Source organism: Montipora capricornis, chromosome 6 (genome assembly GCF_036669925.1).
Source record: "Montipora capricornis isolate CH-2021 chromosome 6, ASM3666992v2, whole genome shotgun sequence".
Classification (NCBI taxonomy): Eukaryota; Metazoa; Cnidaria; class Anthozoa; order Scleractinia; family Acroporidae; genus Montipora; species Montipora capricornis.
The window spans coordinates 23,174,044-23,190,526 of record NC_090888.1 but is presented as its reverse complement, the minus strand read 5'-3'; the positions used below and the strand labels follow the sequence as shown (position 1 = coordinate 23,190,526).

At 38.0% G+C, this 16,483-nt stretch overlaps 1 protein-coding gene across 1 annotated transcript in view; it reads left to right on the top strand.

The window, feature by feature from the left end:
- LOC138053467 (uncharacterized) overlaps nt 1-13,800 on the top strand; it is a 35,543-nt gene extending 21,743 nt beyond the window's left edge. Inside the window, exons 4-5 of the mRNA XM_068900096.1 lie at nt 4,964-5,135; nt 11,129-13,800. Coding sequence (XP_068756197.1) covers nt 4,964-5,135; nt 11,129-11,430 — 474 coding nt within the window. The 3' untranslated portion in view covers nt 11,431-13,800. The remainder of the gene's footprint in view (nt 1-4,963; nt 5,136-11,128) is intronic.
- The last annotated feature ends 2,683 nt before the right edge of the window (nt 13,801-16,483 follow it).

The window sequence follows — 16,483 nt, the reverse complement described above, 5'->3', positions numbered from 1 at the left end:
TTTATAAGTGCACTACACACTATGTCACCGGGTTGGTAAGAGTGAGTGATTGTGTGAGTGATTGTAAGACCGTAGTGGTAAATAGGCCCGTAGCGCGTGCATAACTCAACATGTCAGCCTTGAAGCCAATGTTTCTGGACTCTCTTTTATTTTCTTCAATCTTTTCTGGGATTTAGTATTTTACTAGTAACCACATGTATTCTCAGGGGGGCTATTTACCTAAGACATCTACCATGGCACTATAATGATAAAGAGTACCAAAACAATATTGTGCTATATATCAACGTGTACTATTAGAGCTAACACGCAGCTCAGTTGACAGGATACAGCGCTATGATACTACACACCACACGTACGCATTGCGTGCCTATGTTTTTTTTTTTTAATTTAAATTTTTATTATTAAACTTGAACAGAAAAAGAGTTAAAAACGCTTGGTTACCCCCAATTTTCTTTTTGAATACCAAAAGTACTTATTCTCCGGATAGTTTTAAACCGCGCAAAAATATCCCTGTATTAGTAAGCATCGGCGTTAGGAAATCCGAGTATCTGGAGATGCACAGAATAACAATAGTAGGCACCGTCCTTAAAATAGCATTTTAGCAGGTGTTTGATGAAAGAAGGATTTCTAACTTCTATTTTCCATGCATTCCTATTCCGGTACATGGTCTATCGAACGCACCCTTAGTTTGTTGCAGGAATGAAAATATCGTCAATATGCCAAAATTTTAACCCGGACCACCCCCTTACCAGACCGTCATGAAGTGGAGGAAAGTAAAGAGAAAGAAAATACAAACCTCCAGCTGATAAGCCACTGACCTGAAGACACTACAAACCCCCCTGGACCAGCCTGAGATCGCGAGAATGGAAAGATTCCTCAGTTGTCTAAACTGTATGTAGAAAGAAACGAAATTGTAACTTGAAATCTGTCCTGGTACTCATTAACAAATGTATGTAGAACTAGAACGATCAGAGCTATGGTTTGAACCACATGGCAAGCTTAATTTAACTCAGTCTCGATCGCATTAATCGTAGCACTTTTGAAAATGAAGAGTATCACGGTTTCATCGTAGTTTTTCTATTCATTCTACAAGTTTGAGCAACGACAATTTCATCACAATTGTTCTTAGGTGGGAGGGGGGGGGACTTCTTATGATTGTAGAATTCGACCACTCATTTGGTATTAATGTGTTTAAATAGCCAACAATAACTCTTCAAAAATCCCACATCTTTGTTTTTGTGTGTGCAACTCGGAGGCTATGACGTAGCAATAGTCAAGGATCTCTCCGGATGACTCGGTGTACTTGATGTAAACAAGGACAACTTGACCCGGGCGAGGAAAGCGATACTTTGTAGACTTGAATCTTAATCCAGAGGGTAACTTGTATTGATATTGGCTCCACCATAAGAACAGATTTACCTCAGTCGTGGTCGTTAAACAGGGTTTTATATGTGAGTTGCATGCATGCAGGAGTTTTACAAAGCGAAAAAGAGCTTGAGTGCTATCCCGCGCTCAAACAAAGTAACGATAAATTTATATATTTCCATCGAATGGTAAGAGTAAATTGTTTCAGTAGTTTCTATAAAGCTAACAAAATTTGACTACATTTCAAGTTTTTTTTTTTTTGCCTGGAAAAGCTCATAACAGTGAAAGTCGTCTAAATATATATCGCTTGATTCAGTTTTATCGCTTTAATCAGGAGCTCATCAAGAGGAGCCTCTATCTCCTCTAATTCCTTGAGTCAACCCTTTCCCGAGTAAATTTATTTTTAGGAACAGGTTTTTCCCGCGAAAAGTATCATAATTCCCTTGACGCTGAGATAGCTCTGCTTTGATTGGCTTTTACAACAGCAGGAACTCATGAAGAGCTCCTGACAACAGTGAGCGTGCTGAATCTCCCAAGGGAGGTGTTCTATAAATAAATCTATTTGGGAAAGGGTTGACTCCTAGGCCATGTATGGGAGATAAAGGCTCCTCTTGATGAGCTACTGCTTTAATATAATGATGTTTTAGATTGGTTGACTGAGATTTCAGTATGTAGCGAATGTCACCAAGACCAATATTCACATACATTAAGATCCCGCTTGAAGTCCTCTTTGGTCTGTCATTTTAGTAAAATGACAGACCCGAACACAGGACTACAGGATTATTTACTTAGAGGTTGTTTTATTTTTTGGGTTGTTCGAGGCGCGGTCCATTTTATTTGAACGTAATGCATTCTGGTATACGTAGCAAGCGGTGAATTCGAGAATTCGTGGCAGCTTACATACTTTTCCTTAAATCCAGATTATGTTGCTGCTCGCTCACTTCGGCTCGCTCTGCAGTAATAGTAAACTTGAAGTTGAGGTGGAACTTAAACTTGACACTTGAAACTTATTAAACTGAACGATCGAATAAGAATCCTGTTTTACTAAGGAAATTGTTCTTAGAGACAAAATGTTGCTATGAACTACCCCAGGATTCAAAGGAACAGCTCAAATGTTGCCCGAAGTGGGAAAAAAGTGCTCAAATTTTGCTCCAAAATCAGAAAATGCCCAGTGCAATCCGAACAGGCCTAGACGCAACGTCATGTAAAAACACTTCGGAATAATGGAAAACGGAATAGAATCCTCAAAGACAGCGCATTTACAGCGCATGCTTTTGTTAAAGACTATAGTTTCTCTTTCAGTATAAGGATAAAAAAAATAACGAAATGAGTTTTTACTAAAAAAGAATAGCTTTTGCGATGTTGGCGTGAGCCAATAACGCTCAAAAGAGTCTAGATACCCAGTTTTGTTACCAATTGGTGTGCCGAATACAGTTTCAGTGCCAAAATCATCCAAAAAGAAGGCGCATTTTATTATCCCGCGAATTAAGCGTATTCTTTCATCACTGTCATTCTGCCGCATCGGCAACACAATGAATCACTGTATTGGATCCGTCCTTGCCATCTCCACAAAAACTGAAAGAGGATATCAAACGGGTAAATATTTCAGAAAAGTTAAATTACAAAAAACAAAAAATAAGGAAAGAGGTTGTTTACGTTGAAAACATGTAAGGATTATAAGTTTCCAGTTGCGTTTTATGGCCGTCCAAACATAATTAATTAAGCTAGCTTGTTTTGTTATTTCCTTGAAAAGACAGTTGAAACTAAATTACTTCTTGAAGACAACTTCGAGTAGCTACCGGATAGTGTTGTATTTCAACAATGGCTCTTAACAATGGCTCTTAACTAAACGGACTTAAATGTCAGGGCGGCTTTAGTCATAACAAGGAAATAATCTGTATCATAGAGTATTTTACCTGACCAAAATTTAAATTAACTTATCCATAATGTTTTAATGAGTGACCAGAACAGTTACAGGTACAGACGCTATAGTATCATCATTATCATTATGTTTCATTGATTGATTGATCGATTGATTGATTGATTGATTGCTTGAGTGATTGATTGATTGATCCATTCATTCATTCATTCATTCATTCATTCATTCATTCATTCATTCATTCATTCATTCATTCATTCATTCATTCATTCATGCAATGGTTTTTCGTTAAATCATGAACTTAATCAATTAAATACTTTTGTTCTAGGGCAATCGTAGTTTGATCAAAAATAAGACAGAAACAGCAGTGATAAACATATTGAACTTTTTCATTCTTATAATGACTTGACGTTTCGTATGTGCTCTACATACATTTTCAAAAGTAACCGTTGAAATTTAAAACAGCCGAACATTTTAAGCCGAACAATTTTAACGTTTAGCCGAACATTTTAACGTTTTAAAAACCGAACATTTTAAGGCCCTAGCTAAAAATGACAATACTTCAGCCATTGCTGACCACGTCAAGGCCACTGGACATAACATCAAGTGGGATCATTTTGATATTTTAGCGAAGGGAAAAACTGACTATCATTGTAAAATAAAAGAGACCTTCTTTATTCAAGAACTTGAGCCAGCTTTCAACGTCAACGTCGGAAGTGAAAAGCTGATGCTTTATTAATCTTTTCTGTTTTTATTATTATTATTATATATTTTACTGTTAAGTATTTGCTTAATCTAGGTTCCAGTCCCCTCATCCGATTTGTTATATATAAATAGCTGTTTTAAATTTCAACGGTTACTTTTGAAAATGTATGTAGAGCACATACGAAACGTCAAGTCATTATCAAAATGAAAAAGTTCAATATGTTTATCACTGCTGTTTGTGTCTTATTTTTCATCAATTAATTAATTAACCTTTGATGCAGTCGTAGGTCAATTTTTTATCTCTCAGATAGTGCGCATACTGTGATTGCAGGCCAATTAGCGGGTGATGACGGTTCTAAAGTACGGCCCGCCGAGTTTGTTTTGAGGCTCTTTTCGAAGGTCTTGATATACAATAAAATATATTTCTAATTTCGTTCTCATCTCTTATCTTCAGAGGGTAAGTTGTAAAGTAGGTACAAAATGAAGCTTACGGTTCGGTTGCTTGTCTACCTGCAGCAACGTAGTAACCCGGGAGAGGGGTAATTCGCTGGGTCTGTGCCGCTGGCCTCTCAGAACCCCTTCAGCTTTATAGTCTATTTTATGGCCAAATATATACCCCATCTTAGTCACGTTTGAGTAAATGTAATTTTAGGGACCCCAACTTAGTCACTTTCTGTTTATGCAATTGCTTAAATTAAGGATTAATTGTAATTTGAAAACGGAATGTAATGCGATCAGTAAATATTAAATCAAAAGCGCTCTGTTGCTTTCTGTAACAACTTTTTTTTTTTTTTACCTCGAATCTTTTCGCTAGCCAGAATTTTCTTAGCCGCAAAATCCCGACAATTTGCGACTGCATACTAGCAACTCTGTCCGGAAGTCTGTTGAAAATCAATCCCATTTTTGTCAATCCAGTCATAAAAATGGGACCCATTACCCTATAAATAGGAAGTACCCTCCCCCGTCGTAGCAATAAAGTAAAATTTATAAGTTAATTACTTTCATCTTCAATAGGCAAACTCACAGCGTGGATCTCTTCCTACTAGCACAAAGCCAAATTTACTTAAGCCAACCGGTCCAGCTCACAGGCCTTATCTCACCAAAGAGATGTTGGCTTTCTGTGGCACTTTACCGATTTACAAAGCGGATGTCTCTCCAATGAACACAGCGAACCGTGGAGAAGAAAGTATGTAAGCTACTCTTTAACATAAATTCAAGAGGTTTGTCAGTCAGAAAGGACTGCAATAAGCTAAGAGCATCGACGAGATGGGGATGACTGCTTCTTGTCTTTAAGTTTCACTTGTTTTTAAAATTCTTGCTTATTGCAAGTTTGCAGGTTTTTGCATCTTGTATCCCCCCTAGGCCGCCTGTTTTCCAGCCCTGTTTTCGCCATCGCGTACGGATTTTTTCAAAAAATTGTGATTTCAATGAAAGCGTAAGAAGGTCCGTATGGGATATTTAATAAAAATGCCACTCTATAGTGAGAAAAATCTTTGGTTCCTTTCATAGAGTCATGTTTTCAACCATGGTTGAAGGTCACTGAATCCATTGAACAAATCAGCGGGATTATACTTGCAGTGTGCTCAAAAAGTGGTTTGTTTCTATTCAAATAGGAGGGCCTAAAAAGGAAAAACGTAAAGAGAGAAGAAAAAAAAATAGTAATTTAAAATTTACATTTACAACATTTGTCGTATATCTCCAGTTATCCTCGTGCCATGATAACCAAAAGCTACATGCAACTGTTAATGGCAGTTGGTTTGTTGATTTGAGCACTTTTCGTTCCATTCTTACCAATGTTGGAAAACATAGCCCCTAATTAGTATTGGATGGGGGAAGGGTAACAAGGGTCAGTTTCTTGATAGTTTCCTCCAAGATTGTAGATTTCCTTCAAGTGTAGATTGTGTCCAAGATTGTAGATTGTAGATTTAACAATATCCTACCTGACCCATTTGTTTTACCAAATGGCATGAAACTTAACCCTTTGATGTCCAAACCGGCCGAAACCTGCCAGACTTAGCATTTTACTCTGTCTAACGCCAGACGATTTTACTCGTCAATGGGGAACCCCTGCGTTAACTCTCTTTTATATGCAGATGACTTAATTGTTTTATCACGATCCAACGTAGGACTTCAACACTGCTTGAACACCTTATTCTCGTATTGCAACTTCTGGATGCTAAAAATAAATCCTAAGAAAACCAAGATAATGATTTTCCAAAAATGGAAAAGAAAATGCTACTCTAGCTTCTACAATGGCAATGAAAAAATCGACATTGTCCAAAACTACACCTACCTTGTAACTTGCATTTCATCCTCTGGAAACTTTACGCTTTCACTAGACCACTTGCGGCAAAAGGCCCTCCCTGGCCTCTTTAGTTTGGGACGACACTCTGATTTTTTAAGTCTGAAACCTTCACTTGCATGCAAAATTTTTGACTCCATGATCTCACCAATTTTAACTTAGAATAGTGAAGTCTGGGATACCTTTGTTAAGTCGGATTTCAAATCCTCGGACAACTCTCCAACCAAAAAACCCATTTACAATTCTGTAAACGATATTTGCAGTACACAAGAAAGCATCAAATATGGCCAGTAGAGCCGAACTTGGTAAATATCCCATTATCATAGATATCAATAAAAGATCCTCAATTACTTAGTAATAGATGAAGATGACAATTCAATAGTAAAACAATCTCTACAAATGTCAGTTGAGCTTTTCAACAATAGACAAACTAATTTTACTCATATTTAATGAAGATGTCTGAATATTTCAATGTACATTATTTTCATTACAATTCATTGAATGACAGCAAGATCAAGCGAGTCGTAGATCTCATTAAAAAAAAAAGAAATATGTCTTTTATTGGAACTAGACGTTTCAGCACTCACGTAAAATGAGTTTTTATCACTCCATCAAAAAGATTTACAGCCCTTCTGCTTAACTATTGTAGATTCAACATGAAAAAACCCCTTTTTTAAAATTTATTTATTCATTTATTTGTTTATTTATTTATTTGTTTGTTTCGCCATACAACCAAAAGAAAATAATAATTACAGGAAAAGAAATGTACTTATAACTTGACCAGATAATAAAGTAAGTCACTAAAGAACAATCACTACAATGGATAACACACACTGACAAAGACATAATCGAAATGGCAAGAGGGTCTCCAGAAACCACTGGGCTTATACGAGGGAGGCCTCCTTACTAAACGAGACGCATGCATCAGATCGATGGGAAAAATTGACTACAACTATAATGTAATTATATCTATCGATTAAATAAAAAATGGTGTAAACGTCTTTTAAGACAGAATAGAGTTTCAGATTGCTTAATATCATTTGGTAGCGAATTCCAAATTTTTGGACCTTGAAAAAGTATACAAAATAATTTAGCGTTAGTTCGACAAAAATGGGGACGAAAATTTGTACCCCTTCTGGTGTTATAATTATAAGAGTGCACGAGATTTTTGGTAACAAATAAATTGAGAAATGACGGTGGAAATAGGCGATGATGATAAGAAAACACGAACTTAGCAACATATAAATAATTAAGCTTAAGAATATCTAAAATTTTCAGTTTAGAAAATAACGGAGTAGTATTAGCTCGATAAGTAGCGTTAGATATGATTCGCACAACACGTTTCTTCAGCAAGAATATTCTGTTCAAATTCGTTACATAAGTAGAGGACCAAGCAATGTTACAGTAAGTTAAATAGGGGTAGACTAAAAAATAATAAAAGGATAATTTGGTTCTCGTAGATAAATAAAAGGACGCTCGAGAAATTATACCTATGGACTTCGACATCTTTTTACAGATATGATTAATGTGACATTTCCAAAAAACGTTTTCATCTATTAATACTCCGAAGAAATTAACAACTTTTGTTGATTAATCACAAAGCCATCCAGGGAGAGATATATATTGGTACCAACTCGTCTATGCTTAGATTTAAAAATAACATAATTTGTCTTTTTAACATTTACAGATAACTTATTAGCTTTCATCCAAGTATTTATGTTCTGGAGCTCCTTATTTACAACAGCAGTTAAATGGTTAACATCTGAGTGGGAATAAAAAATATTAGTGTCATCAGCAAACAGCAAAGCTTCAGTTAATTGCGAGGCATTCGGAAGATCATTTATGCAGAAAAGAAAAAAAAGCGGTCCTAGTATAGAACCCTGGGGCACCCCACACTTGATGCATTGCTTGGATGATAAAGTATAATTGTACTAGAAAAACAGGTTACGATTACAAAGAAAACTTTCTATCCACTTTAGGCCCAGCCCATTTATACCATAATGCTTAAGTATACAAATCAGGATTTGGTGGTCTAAGGTGTCGAATGCCTTGGACAAATCTAGGAAAACCCCAATAGTAACCTGGTTTTGATCAATGGCTGATGTTATTTTGTTAATAAGGTGAAGAAGTGCAAGAATGATTCTTTCGGAATCCGAATTGATAACACTATAAAATCTCCAGACGCTCTGCGAATTCAACTAGACGATTATACATGACCCTTTCAAAAAATTTACAGAAATTGTGTAGAAGGGATATGGATCTATAATTAGCAAACAGATCGGGATCGCCTCCTTTGAAGACTGGAAGTACTTTTGCAACTTTTAATTTATCTGGAAAAACACCTCAGAGATTCTGCTGTAGTCAGAGAAGAAAGCATTGTATGAACTGTCAGGATCTTGATCATTTAAAATATTAGACCAATTATTTAGCGAGATTTGCATCGGAAACTTCAATAAGTTCTTTTCTCCAAAATCCCGCAGAACATTTTCCCTCTGCGGCTTACAGGGTAAATGATCATTTTAAAAAAAGCAAAGGCAGGCAGATGGTGAGGCTCACTTCCGGTTGCCGTCCGCGACTCAAAAACGCTCGTGCCTAAGCTGCCTAATGTGTTTGGTCCCGTGAGAGTGATGTTGTGAGGTATCGGTATACCCCAAAATTGATAATTTTGCCATTTTAGTTTTTGATATTCCCAGGTAATACCTCATAGAGTTTTTTTAATAACAAAAAGTTTGCGAAAAAAGTTGTGGATGAAAAAAATAAGCCAATTTGATTGGCCAACTGGAGACACGTGATGTCACGGCAAGCAAATTTCAGTACACACGAGAGAGCTTGCTCCTGAAACACACTCGTCCAACAGATTTGCCCCTGGAGCTTGCCCCCTCATATCAAACCAGTTTGATATAAGGGAGCAAAACTCGGGAGCAAAAGTTTTGTTGCGCAACATATTTTTTCGCGAGAAATCGTTGGTGCAGACGAGGGAGCTTTACTCCAGAAGCGTGTTGCAGGAGCGTGCTGCGGGAGCAAGCTCCCTCCTGTGTACCGACCTTAAGGGTATTAAGGACACATTCGCAACATTTGTGAATGCTATTTTGGTCGATTTCTATAGTTTTCTATGCGTATATTGATATTTTAGTCGCTATTCTTTGGCAACGAAGCATACAACATTTTTGAGCAGCACAGCCTCCTTTGTTCATCAAAGTTTTTCTTTCTCTCACCACCTGACACTTACAAAAGTCGGGTCGACTTTTCAAATGACGGGTAGTTACGACCTGATCGGATCGTCACGATCCGTCGAGATATTTGAAGATGCCCCAGGCAGTTCGACTTCCGGCAGTAAATCTTACTTCCTTTTTAAATTTCACGACCCGACATCCGGTGAGTCGGGCCGTCAACAGCAATTGACGACCCGACTCAGTTCATGTATATTGGACATGTGTGGAGCAAAGGATCAACGATCACCTTGGACAGAAAGTTTTTTTTAGTTTGAGAGCAATTTTCCAGTGAAGAAACACCAGTGTGTCGCTGCAGTTTTGGTACTTCATTTTTTGTGTGAGAGGGATCTAAGTAATCGATCAAAGTTCGCCCGAATTGTTCTCGGTTTATTAAACTCCCTAGAACTCTCGCCATATGTCACGGTGCGTCACACGTCACATATCGTGCAATCACGCGTTGGAGCAGCTATTCAAAAAATAAGAGACAGCTTTTTTTCCGCCTTTGCCTAGACTGCTCGCAGTCCCTTCTGAGTTAGTCGAACCGCCCAGCCGAGAGGCGAATGGTGATAGAGCGATCTCCCCCCGGCTCCCTTGCGTGACCAAAGCGGGCGGTTCGACTAACTCAGAAGGGAGTTGGTAATGTAAATTCGCCACCGTACAAAGATTCTAAAAGCTAACGTTTTCGAGCGTTAGCCCTTTGTCGGAGCGAATCGGATTCGCTCTGACGAAGGGCTAACGCTCGAAACCTCAGCGTTTAGAATCTCTGTACCGTGGCCAATTTACATTATCAACACCGTTGATAAAACTAAACTTTTCTGTATACTACTTCCCCACCGACGCAGCACCACAGTTTCTTTCGAACTACGCCCTTAACTCAGAAGGGACTGCGAGATCTCTAGCCTTTGTCTGAAGTCTGTTTTTTCACAAAGGGATTGAAAAGTGACTAAATTATCTCCTCACAATAATTATTTGGCGACGTTGGCAAAATATCGTGCTTTGTTAGTGGCGAGCAGATCAATTATTTGCCGAAGCTGAAGGCTGAGGAAAATAATTGATCTGCCGAGTTCAATAATTGTTTTATCATTCGATGACTGAGTTTGTTTTTCACAATTTCCAATAATTAGATCACTTTCTGAAAGCTCAGGAAAGCGAACTGCCATTTCTCACAAGAGCGTGCTTTCAATTACGCATGAGCAGAATATTATTTGCAGCAAAACATTTATTTGTAGGCAGTTATTCGCAGGTAACGTGGCGAAGGAAGGAAAAATACATCGAATGATAACAGTCATGGTTATTCATTACTTTATTCAACACTCCATTCCTTGCAGTATGTTACATTTTCAAAAAACGGTGGCCACATTGCTGTAAAAATTGGCCTTGCCTTTCCTTTCGTTTCTGTTTCGACTGGCACACCACATTGTCCGCCATGATCAAACACACCCAACCACACCAAACTATACAACGCCATTTTCATATTCAGTATTAATAAAGTGATTTGTTCTCTCCGCGCTAACACCAATTGCCTTCAGTGCTAAAACTGCTCCGTTTGTAAACGGCTGTTCCTCGATCTGGGTCCTGCACACATTGAATTCTGCAGTACAACTATACTTAACAGGGAGGGCAGCTGTAGTGTCAACTATTACTCACGGTTGCATTGTGTTGCAGTCATCTGGAGTGAGCGAAGACGTGATACCAGACAGACAGAGCCATTGACAGTTTACAACAACTTCACTGCTTGCGAGCCAAACAAACTGTTGGACAAAGTAGCAGCATGCATGAAGGAAGATTGGAATCTAAACTGTCGTTTGGAACCTGGGAATTGCTACTACTACGTTTCATGTCGGATGAGAAAACCAGGCAAGGATGTATGGTTATGCGAACGAACCCATCTCACTTTTCCGTCTCCTGTGTGCTGCGAACTCATCTGCCCGCCGCCATCTAGTACCCCGCCCACACCAGCAAGTTAAACAAGTTAAACAGAGTTTAGATCGCGACGTTTACAACAAGTGTGCGCCCGACTAAGCAGCTTTTAAACATGTTTCTACTGAACTACCTCGTGAGGTAGTTAAAGCTTGTGTAATTAAAAGACACCTTGAAAAAATTCGTCCGACTTTTTTCTTGCCTCAGCACACGAGACTTTTAGATTTCATATCATCGAACTGCGAAATGGACATGAAATGAATACTGAAAAGGTCCTAAGTTGAAATTGACTTTTCGAAAGAATACACACCTGACCTGAATTCAATGATCGGTTCTGAAAGAGTAATATGTATAAAGAAGAATCTCTCCCAACTTACAGCCAGTTAGAAACACCTCTTAGATTTTTGTTTGAAGAAAGTAGGAGGTATTTTTTGTTTGACTGCAACTTTGATTACTCAAAATTATTCCAGAAACCTCGGCTTCCGCTACCCAAGTTTTAAAACAAGTTTTTTTAGAATGACAGAAATTTATTTGCATTCAATGTTGTTCGCTTTTCACACAAAATCAATCGTTTCTGCTTTTTTTTTTTTTTTTTTTTTAATGGTTGGGGCGTTTTTGACTCTACAGAACATCTTCAGAAGTGACGGTTAATACGAAAGTGGAGTTTAAATACACAGGATCACTAACTTATTAACTATTAACTATTAAGCAACAATAGAGGTGACAAAAAACTAATAAAGACACAGCTTTTCGCTGCTGCCATATTCATTTAAGCTCGGCTTTAAATCTTTGATCAACAGTGTTTCCTTTATTTTACAGAAAACGTCGGATCGCCCTTAAGTTAAAATTTCAAAATGATCCCATTATAAACTGTGATCAGTTTAGTATGCAACATGGTCCACAAGAGCCGACGTATGATTACAATTAATTAATGCTTTAAAATGCAACCGTCTTTTAGTTTTCCCGATATAAAAATCATTGTAGTCCCGACAGGCAGCTCTATATACAATCTTAGCCATTTGGCCACGGCTAAGTCTATCTTTGTAAGGGAAGAGAGATTTAATGCGACGAATGCTTTGACAAATCACTCTAAGGTCAATGCCCCCTTAGAATTAATTTACACACGACATTATTTGTTTAAAATTTACTAACGATTTTGCTTTGAAGTCCTATAAAATAAGGTAAAACTAAGAGAAATTTCTTCTTGGGAACTGTGATGGTTGAGGTCAGTGGTTTGTTTTGTTGCGTTTGCAAGACATCATTCATGTAATAATTAACAACACCTCTGGGGCAACTTAAGGTGATTCCCTAGTATTGCACTGCGCATCCTGTTCTGCGCATAACACAGCGTAAGCCACGTTCGTATTCAGGCATGGCTAAGAGGCTTTATGGTCAAATTTCATGGCTCAGTTCTGTTTTCTTTGTCTCACAAGTCTCAGCGGATATTTCTAAACAAAACAATGTTTAAATTTAACCATAAAGACTCGTACCCATGCGGAATATTGATACATTGAACGTGGCCAAAAACATTTCAAAATGGCGACCTTTGGTGCGGGAAAGCTCACTAGAAAGAAAAATGGCCGTTTTCAGAGCAAAGCAGTAAAGAGCAAAACGGAAAACTTTTTAGACTCTCCCGAAACAAAAAGTCGAGTGATAGCCTTGATGATGCTAAAGAACAGTTAAGTCCGACAGTGAAAGTGAAACCGCGCTATCGGGGAGACGTGTTGTCGAGGGGTCGAGCTTGGTTTGCTTTCTGTTTTCTCCTAAACGTGGTCGGTGACCTATCTTTTGTTTGGCATAATTTTATTCTCTTACTCATCCTCTCTGCGCTGTAAAAAAATTTCAAAAAATTTACGTCAGAAAAAAAAGTTACAGGAAAAATAGTATTCGTAGCCATCACTCGTGGACACAAAATTGTCTCCTCGAGATCACGCACCCGAAGAATATTTGTAGTCAGTGCCTTTTCAAGACTTGTTCCTGTGCCATAAAACAAACATTAAATTATTCCTTTTGAGCAATACAATTCACCTGTTTTGTTATTTAAAGAATTACGTCAAAGGTGTGCTTCCTGTTCCTTCACTGAAAACTTAGCCTGAACCGATGGAATAAACTCGTCCTTGATAGATGAAGTCGCACTGATTAATGAGTAACTTGAGCAAGTTATGTCTCTCAAACGAGCTTGGTGACCTATTTTTTTAATTGCACATTTCGAGTCACCCATAATGCAGGGAACAATCGAGAAAAGTTTTAAAAAAATCTTACGACAACTTCTATTACTAAGGAATCACCTTATGTTCATCCAAAGACAATTGTAACAAACGAGCTCGAGGCGACGAGCAAATGCGGAAACAAGGAAAAGTGAGAGTACGGATCCGATTTACTTTGTATTTTCGAGGAGTGAATGAGTCCCATTTAGTGTAAAGACCAGTGAGAATTTTCTTTCGATAAATTGATGTTACAGAAGCATATGAAACGTCAAGTAAAAAATAATTTCAAGTATGCGTTTGTATCTGATGTTTGTCACCGCTGTTTGTCACCGTTGTTTGTATGTTATTTGTGTTTGTTAGTTAGTTAGTTTTTTTTTTAATTTTAATTTTTATTTAAATACAGTACTTACATTACTTACAATACACCGTTACGTACACTACTACTGCTACTCACAAAAACTATCTTAACTTACACTAATGATACTATTCACAATAGCGTACTTTACATTGTTCGCTATACTTGGCAATCATTACATATAAAAAATAAATAAATAAATAATAAATAAATAAAATAAAACAAAAATAATAAAAAAAAACACTTTCCTATGTATTAATGACTGTCTAAAAGCTCACGGGTGCTCGAACGCTTGGTGACTCCGTGGATAATTTGCTCTTTAAAAATACTTTGAACGCTGTTATGCTGTAAGATTCACTTTCTTTGGCTGCAGTATAGATGTCGTAACGGGCTACTATAAGGCACATGTTGACAGCGTGAAAAGATCGCTTCTCAGGGTGATGTGCATATATTTTAGCATTGTTCGTCAGAGCTACCCTCGGCAAGTTACTAGAGTTCCACCAAGAGGCAAAAAGGTTCCAGAAAGTATGGCCGTGCCGACATTCTACGAACAGATACTCTAAGGTCTGTCTTACACCACACAATTGACATTCATCGTTTTCGATAATTTTAGCTCTAAAAAGTTTGCTGCGAGTGTAAAAAATATGGTGGTTGATTTTGAATTGAAACATCGAGAGTTTTATATTTTTGGTGACTTTAAACGGGAGAATGTATAACGCCTCGATGCTCTGATCAGTAAAACCGGCCTTTGCTAGACGAGCTTTAGATGTAGGTATTTGGAACGTTTTGGAGACGTAAAGTGAGCGTGCTTGCTGACAAGTCCATGCAAAATGAAATATTTAAAGGGTCTGTCGCGGACTGATTCGTTTTCAAGATCACGGTTAAAGGCTTCTTGCCAGTACTTTGGAATGGCGTTGCACAACCCAAAATAGTTGGTTAGTTTGTGTTTTTTTTTTCTTTCAAGGGTTATAAAGTTTGACAAGAAATATGTGCGAAATCAACAGAAGGATCACAATCGCCCAAATGGCCGCTCCTTTATTATTTAATAGCGGCACAAATTCTTGCCGATTTTAGGGCTCATTAGTTGAAACTCAAGCACGCATCCAACAAACCTGTTTACTTTCGTGATTTATGCACGCGCTGCGGGCCTATTGCCACCACGGACTTACACTATCTCGTTCACAGGATCCGCTTTTCTTTTGGTCAGCACCAAGAACGCGGAATCTCGCCACTTCCAAGTTATGCGCAGTCGTAGTGAAGGTCCATTTTTGTAACCGGTTACAACCACTGTTGTTTCAAATTTCTGAGAGTGCGTGACGAGCCGGAAGTCCATGATTTGCGGACTTCCTGTCTTGGAAGTGGCCAGAGTACGGGTAGGTTCTTGGTGCTGACCAAAAGAAAAGCGGACTCTGGGGACGAGATTGACACTCTTACGACCCGGTGACATAGTGCATAATGCACTACCACAAAAACTAGAAGTAATCATGGATTAGAAAAGTGTGTTTGATGTCTAGTAAAATAAGTATGGGTTATTGACCAAGCGTGAGGTCAAGATGACTGGATATTGGCCAAGTTCTTTTTTTGCGTGTTTATGGACCGAGACGAAGTCGAGGTCCATAAACACGCAAAAAAAGAACGAGGCCAATATCCAGTCATCTTGACCGAACAATCTTGGTCAATAAAGGATTTATTATATGACTTAAAACACCAAAAAATGATCTTTGATCTTGCGGGACCAAGCGAGAAATCCCGAGCGGGCAGTATCGCTCCATCTTGCCCGCTCGGGTAGCCAATCAGAGCGCGCGATTTGGTTCATCTTGCCCGCTCACGGAGATAGTCATATAATAACATTTTTTATTGTACAGATTGCCCAGAAATATTCAGAGAAAGTGGACTTCAAGTGTGGGATGAACCACGAAGCGATTTATACGATATCGGTTTTTCGAGTGAAAGTTACTTTGGAATTCACCAGTTTGGCAATGAATTTTTCTTGAACCGCATAAGTATTAAAAGGAAACAAGACAGCTACAAGGGCGTATCTGTGGAATGCGCAAACAGTTAACACAAATTGTCTAGTTACCGTGAACTTCAACTACAGGTAAACTTCGGAAAATGGCGAGAAATTACCAGAAAAATAAATCTGTAACTTGAAGTTGTTTGTTGTAAAAACTCATTGTTAATGTTACAAAATTTGCAAATGCAAACAACGAAGCCCTATTAGCGGGTTATCAGGATACGGGATTTTTTACTTATTTATTTTGTTGAAGGAGACTTTATTCAAATCCCGCAGTTTTACTTGCTTCCTTAACTCCTTTCATCCAAAAATTACAAGATCAGCCGTAAATCATCCGAAAAACGTATTACAAATCACAGTTCAATTTGAACTTATCATGCTGGGCCAGTTGTTCAAAAGCTGATTAACGCTAATCTCAGGTTTAAAATTAACAAAGGAGTTTTATTCTCTACTCCCAAATGCTATTCAAGGCTGATATTCGGTAAAAATTTACATTAGAAGAAGTTAATCTCGAAAAACAAAAA